At 58.2% G+C, this 9,808-nt stretch overlaps 1 protein-coding gene across 1 annotated transcript; it reads left to right on the top strand.

Annotated features, from left to right (window-relative positions):
• Window positions 1–344: 344 nt before the first annotated feature.
• On the top strand, window positions 345–9,808 carry OPN4 (opsin 4). Its single transcript, XM_077946440.1, has 10 exons — window positions 345–724; window positions 1,943–2,090; window positions 2,978–3,008; window positions 3,812–3,945; window positions 4,264–4,467; window positions 5,079–5,250; window positions 5,680–5,844; window positions 7,072–7,179; window positions 8,042–8,222; window positions 9,476–9,808. The coding sequence occupies exons 1-10, from the start codon at window positions 581–583 to the stop codon at window positions 9,806–9,808; spliced, it is 1,620 nt and encodes a 539-aa protein (XP_077802566.1). The 5' UTR covers window positions 345–580.

Below are 9,808 nucleotides of genomic sequence, written 5' to 3'. Positions count from 1 at the left end.
TTGAAAAACACACACACACTCACATACACATTCACCGCATGATCCCAGAAGTCTCCTTTGAAACACACTCTTTCACACGCATACACACACACACAGTCATACCACCATCATCCAGAAATCTCCCTTGAAACACACTCACACTCACATTCACGCCACCATCATCCCAGAAGTCTCCCTTGAAACACGCGCACACACACTCACACACACACATTCACGCCACCATCATCAGACCTTCGTAGATAGACACCCAGGGACCTTGGTCGGAGTGAGCTGGAGGCATGGAGCGACTGAGCATGTGCAGCTCCCGCACCACTATATAAAGATGAGGATGAACTCTGTGGCTTTGAGTCACCATAACTGTGACACTCACTCCTTTGCGCTTCACCAGACACAGAGCAACCGCCAGCCCCAAGAGCAGCTCCAGGCTGGATCTGCGCCAGACACAGGAGAAAGCAGCGGGAAGGCTGAGCAGGGGTGCTGAGGATGGAGGAAAGCTGGGAGGCTGAGCACAGCTGAAGTCCTGAGCTCCCTGTGCCGTTGACTTCTCTGTGGGCTCGAGCAAGGACCATCCCAACTCAGGATGAACCCTCCTTCGGGACCAAGAGTCCCGCCGAGCCCAACCCAGGAGCCCAGCTGCATGGCCACCCCAGCCCCACCCAGCAGGTGGGACAGCTCCCAGAGCAGCATCTCCAGCCTGGGCCAGCTTCCGTCCGTCAGTCCCACGGTAAGCCTGGGCCAGCATGTGCATGCACAGAGACTTCCCTATCCCCTTCCTGGTCCCCTCCTGGCCACACGCAGGGGCTTTGAGCGGGAGATAGAAAAGGTCTGAACTCTGCTGTGGGGCCTTGAGCCATTACTGGACCTCCCTGAGCCCGCCCCCGATAAACAGGCTGATAGAGGAAGTGCAGGCAATGTCCTTCCTAATGGAGAGCATTCAAGGAATAGAAAGGCCAGCCCTGAGGACAAGGGGCTGGAATGGGCAGACCTGTCCTTGGCTGCACTCATTCCTTTTAGAGGTTGCTTGGATGCCCCATGGAGCCCTTCAGAGAGGAGGGCACACCCTGGGCCTCTGGATCTGCCCAGCCCACAGTGAAGCCTTGGGTACCTTCTGCCACCTCCATCATCCTAGCCCAGGCCCAGGGCCATATTCCATCAACACCACTGCTAGCTGGGGAGGGCTGAGGGCACCCTCAGGACCTGGGGATGCTGGCCCAGGTGCTGGACAGGATGGGAAGGTTCCGGTAGCTATAGGGGCCACTGGGGTAGGACAGAGACCAAGCTACCCTCTCTACCCCAGAAAGGGGTTAGGGTGGGAGGAGTGTTTAAATCCCTTTGTCCTGACTTGATATGGTCATGACCTCCCTTCAGTGACCCTGCAGGCCTAAGCTTTCTTTCTAAAGGGAATTCCCTTCATTCTCATGCCAGGCATCAAGGTCAGCTGTACCCAGTTACGCTAAGGGGCAATGCAACTTCTCCTCTAAGGCTCAGTAGGGGGACAGGACTCCTGAGAGGGGCTCCACCCAACTCACAACCCCAGCGTCTAGAGGCCTCAAACACTGTCTTGGGCCCTTGGGCTGAAGTCCATACTGCAGGCAGGGATGCACCCAGGAGTTGGCTCTGCCTTCTCCCTAAGGAAAGATAAGGTGACCCAGGCCATGTCCCTGCTTGCCAGGTACGTATCTGTCTGTCCTACCAGCCTCTAGCAGGTGATCTGAGCTCACTCCTAGAAGGCCCCTGTGCCATGGTCTAGGAGCTTGGGCTCGACTCTGGAAAGGACCTGCACTTCCATTCTTCTTGGCCACTTGCGAGCTATGTGTGCAAGTGGCTTTGCCACTCTGAGCCTATTTTCCTGCCCTGTTGAGAATCCTAACTCTTCCTTCTCAGGACTATTTGAAGGTGACAAGGGATAATGTGATTCTCTCGTTTCTCTGTCTCTCCGCAGGCAGCTGGGACTTGGGCTGCTGCCTGGGTCCCCTTCCCCACGGTTGATGTTCCAGACCATGCCCACTATACTCTGGGCACAGTGATCTTGCTGGTGGGACTCACGGGGATGCTGGGCAACCTGACGGTCATCTATACTTTCTGCAGGTGCCTGGTTGGTGGTGCTGGGCCCAGGGCACTGAGGGTGGCAGCCATGCAGACAGGAAGAACATGCGGGCAGGAATGTTGGCTCTAACTCTGGCCAGGGCAGTGTTGAGCCTAGGCAGGGAGGGCAGGGCCATGCCTTCGATGATCTCAGGACCAGACCTTCCTCAAGGTCACGGAAAGAGCCAAAAATGGTCCAGGGAGGCCTGACTGACTGGCACTAATTGAGACCCAGGTGCATCCTCTGTGGAGGGTGTGTGTGCCCAGAATATGTGGGTCTCTGACCATTCTGCCCTGCTCTCAGCACACCTCTGCCATCACCTGCCCCAGAGAGCATCCTCCCCCTGCCTTGAAGAGCCACTCTAGGCCGGGTGTGGTGGCTCCCACCTATAATCCCGGCACTTTGGGAGGCCAAGGTGAGCAGATCACCTGAGGTCAGGAGTTCGAGACTAGCCTGGCCAATGTGGTAAAACCCCATCTCTACTAAAAATACAAAAATTAGCCAGGCATGGTGGTGTGGGCCTGTAATCCCAGCTGCTCAGGAGGTTGAGGCAGGAGAATCACTTAAACCCAGAAGGCAGAGGTTGCAGTGAACCGAGATCATGCCACTGCACTCCAGCCTGGGCAACAGAACAAGACTCCACCCCTACCCCCCAAAAAAGAGCATTCCTGGGGACCAGGATCCTCAAGTCCCTCAAACACCCCTGACACCCACCCCCAGTGTCCCTCTCCATCTGCCCCCTTGCTTGGCTCAGTGACTGAGACAGGCAGATGGAGAAGGAGACCCAGGCTCCAGGGCCACACAGCCCTCTGGCTCTCCCACCTGCTAGCTAAGGGACTGGGCACCTAATTTCTCCTCCTTGAGCCCACTTTTCTTACCTGCAAAACGGAGCTGTGCTTCATGGAGTCACTGTGATGATGCAGTAAGTTCCTGGATGTGCATTGCCCCACAAATGAGCCACTTACTAAGTGCTGTGCACCAGAGCAAGTCACTTCATGAGTGGGGGCATCTTGTCTGGAAAATGGGGACAATGAGGCCTCCCTCAGGGTGGATGCAAAGATGGATGATGACAGGAGCTGAGCTGGTGAAAGTGCCTGGCCCGGCCGTGGTGCACAGCCATCAGCTCCTCTGCCCTTTGCCATCCCCAAGGGTGAGGACTACAGAGACAGTGTGCAGGGCAGGGCCCAGGCAGGATGTGACACTGGAGGGAGGGTGGAAGGGGGACCTGAGGAGGAGGGAGGCGTGAGAAGCCATGGGAAAGCACAGTCAGGGTACGCAGGAGGAGGAGCCTGGGGAGAAACCTCTAGGGAGATCTTGGCCTGGAGGGACTCAAGGAAACCAGTGAATTGGCCAAGGAGATGGTGTGAGTGGTGCAGAGGAATTTAGAGGGCGAGAAGAGGAAAGGGACACGACCCAAGAACCGGCCTGCACTGGGCCACGCTTCAGATTTTGGAGAGAAACTGCCCCCTGCTTCACTCTGAGGGAGCTGTCTTGGGGTCCTCACTCAGCCCACACTGCTGGGTTCAACAGCTGCTCGGCTGGTCCCTGCTAGACAGTGGGATAGCTCTGTGGCCTGGCAGCTCATGCCTGTCTGCATGCCCATGTGTGTGTGCATGTGTGAGTGTGTGGCACATGTGTGCGCATGCGTACTTGAGGGGTGCGGGAAGCTCCCCGTAGCTCTGGAGGTGTCAGGAAGTGCCTCCTAACAGCTTCTGATCCTTCCAGGAGCAGAGGCCTCCGGACACCTGCCAACATGTTCATTATCAACCTCGCCATCAGCGACTTCCTCATGTCCTTCACCCAGGCCCCTGTCTTCTTCGCCAGCAGCCTCTATAAGCACTGGCTCTTTGGGGAGACAGGTAGATACTGGGGCTCCCTTTTGCTCGAGGGAGGAGGAGGGTTTTGACCTGGGGATGCCCACAATGGTGGGTGGCCCAAAGGAGGTGATTTGCTGCGCCTGGGCAGAGAGTGGGTAGCTGCCCTCAGTCCTGTGAGTAAGCAAGAATGGAAGATGCAGTGTTGGTCCTGAGGCCTCTGCCAGCCTTAGCCAGATGTGGCAGGTGGAGGGGGTGGAGTGTGCTCAGGCCTGCTCTTCCTGTGAGGCGAGGGCCAGAGCAGAGTCCACCCCATCCCCAGACCCTCCTCCCCAGGACTCAGAGCAGGGGCTGTACCCACAGGCTGCGAGTTCTATGCCTTCTGTGGGGCTCTCTTTGGCATCTCCTCCATGATCACCCTGACGGCCATCGCCCTGGACCGCTACCTGGTAATCACACGCCCGCTGGCCACCATTGGTGTGGCGTCCAAGAGGCGCGCGGCATTTGTCCTGCTGGGCGTTTGGCTCTATGCCCTGGCCTGGAGTCTGCCACCCTTCTTTGGCTGGAGTAAGTGGGATGCTGGAACTGGAAGTGGGGCAGATGGGCTGGGAGGGGCACATTCAAGGGGAAGTAGGTGGACTTGGGTCAGCCAGCTGATGGGGGCAGGGGTGCCCAGGAACTACCTGAGCCTCAGGTCAGATGGACATTCAGGGGATGTGACCGGCAGCAAGGGAAACTGACACTGCCCCATCAGGGGCCAAAGGACCTCCTGGGCAGCTGATCCCAAAATACAGAGGCTTTCTGGGTGGGGCAAAGTGACAGGTACTTCTCATGCTGAGTCAGACTAGGCAGGGGGCTGGGGTGTGAGGCCTCTGCAGGTGGAAGGGTGGAGAGCAAGGTAGTAGCCCTCCTGGGGCAAGACTAGGCCTCTGGCTGAAGCCCTGGCAAGCACCATCTTGTAGTTATGGTGAGCTTTCTGCTCAAATCTAGCAGGAATGGGAGGCAGTGGGCTTTTCAGGCCATCCCAATTCCCTCCAGCTTCCTCACTGCACTGGACAGGGCCAGGTCAGGGGCCAGGGCTGTGTATGGGGACCCGAATGCCACATACAAAGCTCCTGCCAGATAAGGAGCCCTGGTCAGTGCCACCACGAAGCCTGAGCACCTGCCCTGGCTCCCAGGTGCCTATGTGCCCGAGGGGTTGCTGACATCCTGCTCCTGGGACTACATGAGCTTCACACCGGCTGTGCGTGCCTACACCATGCTTCTCTGCTGCTTCGTGTTCTTCCTCCCTCTGCTTATCATCATCTACTGCTACATCTTCATCTTCAGGGCCATCCGGGAGACAGGACAGTAAGAGCCGAGCATGGAGGGGGGCTACAGGAGGGGGGCCGGCCCCTCTGCCAGGTGGCCTCTGCCCCACCACTCACACCTGCACCAGCCTACCAGAGCATGCCCGGCGGCTGAAGGCAGGCTGAGCACGTGCTTACGGGGCAGTGATGTCTAGGGTGAGCCTCAGGAGACAAGGGCTTCCAGGGAGGGCTTTTAGGCATGGCCAGGGGAGCAGAGAAGGCACACCAAATCAAGGGGGAGTGGGGGGCAGCTAAGACCCTCGTGTCACAGAAAACTTTCTGGAAGTCACAGCTGCCTGCACTGCTGGAAGGAATGACACTCTCCCAAGTGCCCTCCAAAGATAGTCCAGGGAGGCTCCCCCAGCAGCCGTGACCCTGGTGCTCGCTGCCACCCGACTAGGGTCAGACCTGGACTATGCGTCCTTCCTAGGGCTCTCCAGACCTTCGGGGCCTGCAAGGGCAGTGGCGAGTCCCTGTGGCAGCGGCAGCGGCTGCAGAGCGAGTGCAAGATGGCCAAGATCATGCTGCTGGTCATCCTCCTCTTCGTGCTCTCCTGGGCTCCCTATTCTGCTGTGGCCCTGGTGGCCTTTGCTGGGTAAGCAGTGGTAAAGAGTTGGGGAAGAGGCTGAAGGGGTAGGGGTGGGAGCAAGAAGCCTGGGCAGCTTCTTCCTCCCAGCCCAACCCCGGCCAGCCATCCTTGCACCCTAAGACCAGCCTCACAGCTTATTCTCTCCCTGGGTAAGGTGCCCAGCCCCGGGGTGGGTGGGAGGCCACCTAGTTCCTGGAAGCACCAGGGCACATGCAGAGGAGCTCTGCGCCCCACAAAGCTTTGGGCGGACGGCCTGCTAGCCCCCTTTGGAACACACAGTTCCTCTTGAGGTCTCCTCTCTCTCCGCTTGTGCTGTGGTCACATGACCAGAGGTGCTGCCCATCTCCAGGAATGGGTCCCTGAGAGCTGCCCTTCTAGCCCTTTGTGGCTAGAGTCTGGGGATTGTGACATCTGCAGCGGCACGGATGCAGGCTCACCTTCAGAAGTGTTTTTGAGAAGTGAGGGCTATTTAACCTTGGAAGTACTTAGATAGAAGACCTTCTTGTGGAGGAATGGCCTGGTCCCCCCAGGCCCTTACTGTGGGGTTTCTCTACAATAGCCAGGGCAAGAATGGGCATCACGGTTGGGGTTGGGTATGAGAAGAGCTAGGCAGAGGGTCCGAGGGCCAGAGTCAATGGGGGGAAGTGGGGCATCGCCAGCAGCACAGGCTCCAAGGGACAGTGGACCTGGGAACCTCCACCCCAAATTCGGCACATTTTCCTTCCAGAGCCACACACTCAACCACCCACTGCTCCCTCCTTCTCACTCAGATCAGAATTCTCCTGGCATAGGCTGAGCATTGTGGTTCATGCCTGTAATCCCAGCACTTTGGGAGGCCAAGGCAAGGGATTACCTGAGGTCAGGAGTTCGAGATTAGCCTGGCCAACATGGTGAAACCCCATCTCTACTAAAAATACAAAAATTATCCAGGTGTGATGACGGGAGCCTGTAGGCTCAGCTACTCAGGAGGCTGAGGCAAAAGAATTGCTTGAACTCAGGAAGCAGAGGTTGTAGTGAGCTGAGATCACGCCACTGCAACTCCAGCCTGGGCGATAGAGCAAAAAGAAAAAAAAGAAAAAATTATCCCGGCACTGCCAATTCCTCCCTGTGGGGCTGACTTAGTGGTGCTGGTTTGGGCCGGATTAGGATTTGGGCTTTGGCAGGGCCTGGCCCAGAAGAGAAGGTGCGTCAGGAGGGCCAGCTAGCTTGGGGACCACACCTTCTCTGTCCTAGGTACGCACATGTCCTGACACCCTACATGAGCTCGGTGCCAGCCGTCATCGCCAAGGCCTCTGCAATCCACAACCCCATCATTTACGCCATCACCCACCCCAAGTACAGGTGTGGCTCTTTTCCAGAACCCCAACCTTGGCCTCCGAGGGCCTGGCCGGCAGATGGGGGCAGAGGCCACCACCTTTCCTGTCTCTTGTATGTGTGTTGGATGGGGGCCACCAGCAGCTGGGAGCGGCTACTGACACTGAGGGGGGTCTGGAGTTGGTGTACCTCCCTCCCCCACCCCAGCTTCCCAGGGGGCACGGTGTGGAGGGAGGTCAGGGCTCCCTGGGCAGTATCCGATCCTAACTATGGGACCTTTCAGACCTGGGGTGTAGGGCAGCCAGGACAGCCCTGTGAATTTAAGCCCCTCCCCCACTGCCCTCCCTGATAGTGTCATCCTGAAGAGACCACAGCAGGGAGAGCTCAGCTCTGCTCCCAGGGCCTGGCAGGGGCCTGGAGTGGCTCTGGGCCAGTATGCGTGCTGATAGCAACCCGGCAAGGCCGCTTCTCCCTCAGTGCTTCCTTTTGCCTGGTGGTGTCCGTCACTCACCGCCTTCCCAAGGCCAGTGGCAGGCCTGAACCCGTCCAGCACAGAGGCTGCTCAGGAGTGTCCCTGGTCTCCATTACCAAAGATGTGGCTTGAGCCAACCACTTGGGGGCTGGAACTGACATCCCCAGGCTCTCCCTGCATGCCTACCACCCAAAATCTCTCTGTTCCTCCCACCAGCCCTGTGAGCCTGTCAATCTCCCCATCCAGCATCTGTCTTTCTGTCCTCATCACCTGCCATAGTTTCCAGGGTTGGCCTCCCCATTTCACCAGAGGCTCTCGGTCACCACACATTAGGCCTGTACCACCCTGTGCATCCATCCCCTCCCCTGCCTCTGTCTGCCCATCCCCTGGCCCTAATCAGATGTGCGGTCCCTGCAGGGTGGCAATTGCCCAGCACCTGCCCTGCCTGGGGGTGCTGCTGGGTGTATCACGCCGGCACAGTCACCCCTACCCCAGCTACCGCTCCACCCACCGCTCCACGCTGATCAGCCATACCTCCAACCTCAGCTGGATCTCTGGACGGAGGCGCCAGGAGTCCCTGGGCTCAGAGAGTGAGGTGGTAAGGACGCTGGGCCTTCGCCAGCTTGCACCTGGCCATCCCTTCCTTAGGCAGCCCTGGGGTTCTGGGGGAAACATGGGCCCTGGTGGGGCTACCTCTGAGACACAGGGACTCTCAGGACGCTGGCAACCTGATAGGAAGAGACCATCGCAACACCCCCATGGAGTTCATAATCCTCCCTGATAGGCGGGGGCACTAGGGCCAGAGAGGGGATGGTTTGGGGGTTCCCAAGAGCAGGGCCAGGATTGAACACAGGTCTTCCAACTCCAGGCCATCTCCTTTTCCACACTGACACTCTCCCTAGAGCCGCAGCCTGAAGAGATCAGCACATCTGGCCCTAGATAGGGCTCCGGAGAGTCAAGGCAGGAGTTAGCTTGGAGCTCCTTGCTCCTCAGCATTAAGCCCCCTCCTCCTGGGAGCCTTGAAGAGCTCACAGGATTGTCATGGGCCCTGGAGATGGGAGATGTGACTTTGAGCCTCAGCTTACCACGTGCTCACTGTGGGAGCCTGGGCAGGTCACTTACCCCCTCTGAGGCTCCACATCCTCCTCTGAAAGGGAAAACAGGCATCTCACATCAGCGCTGGCCAGGTGTGCCCAGGGTGGGTGTCAACCCTCCTCAGGGCCAGGTGTGCCCAGGGATGGGTGTCAGCCCTCCTTGGTGCCTGCAGTTCTGCTGCCCCTAGATGCCCCCAGGAAAGCTCTGTGCACCACCGGCTCCTATTCCACCCACACTTGGGCTCCTCCTTAATTCTACCTACAGCGCCCTCTATGGGCCTCAGCAAGAGCTGCCGCCGACTGACCAGCCAGCGATCTCCTCCCACTGCCTGCATCTTCAGGTGTCTTGGTTAAGGGACTGAGAGAGGAGCTCTCAGGGGTCCCTCCTGTAAACCACTGTAGTCACCAAGGAGAAATCTAATCTGTTAATGGAGGCCTAGACCCTCGTGAAGACCACCCATGTATTCAAAAATATAAATAGCCACTTTCTTAGGGAGGTCTGCAGGTGTGCAGATGGGGAGCAAACCTGCACACACACACACACACACACACACACACACACACACACACACACCCTAGCATAGGCACGCACAATTTACGAGGTTTATTTAGTGACCAGCAACCATGCAAATGGTGTCAGGGGCCTCCTGCAATGAATACCTGTTGGGAGGATGGAGGAGGACCTGGTGGGGTAAGGGCAGGAGCAAAGCTACGGACTGTCCCTCTCACCTCACAGTCACTTTCTCACCTCCCCCAGGGCTGGACACACATGGAGGCAGCAGCTGTGTGGGGAGCCGCCCAGCAAGCGAATGGGCGGTCCCTCTACGGTCAGGGTCTGGAGGACTTGGAAGCCAAGGCGCCCCCCAGACCCCAGGGACAGGAAGCAGAGACTCCAGGGAAGGTGACTGGGCCCGGTACCTGCCAATCCGTAAAGGGGTGGGGATTAGGGGTCAATAGCCCAGGGAGAGGCCAAGAAAGGGAGACTTGTTCTCTTGGGCAGGGGCAATGCCCTCCAGGAATCACCTGCTCCCAGCACCTCTCAGCTTTTCCTTGTCTGCCTGGGGGTCTCTATGACTCTGAGATGCTCTGA

This window comes from Macaca mulatta, chromosome 9 (assembly GCF_049350105.2).
Source record: "Macaca mulatta isolate MMU2019108-1 chromosome 9, T2T-MMU8v2.0, whole genome shotgun sequence".
NCBI classification, from domain to species: Eukaryota; Metazoa; Chordata; class Mammalia; order Primates; family Cercopithecidae; genus Macaca; species Macaca mulatta.
The sequence above is the reverse complement of the archived record's forward strand: the minus strand, read 5'-3'. Positions and strand labels throughout refer to the sequence as shown.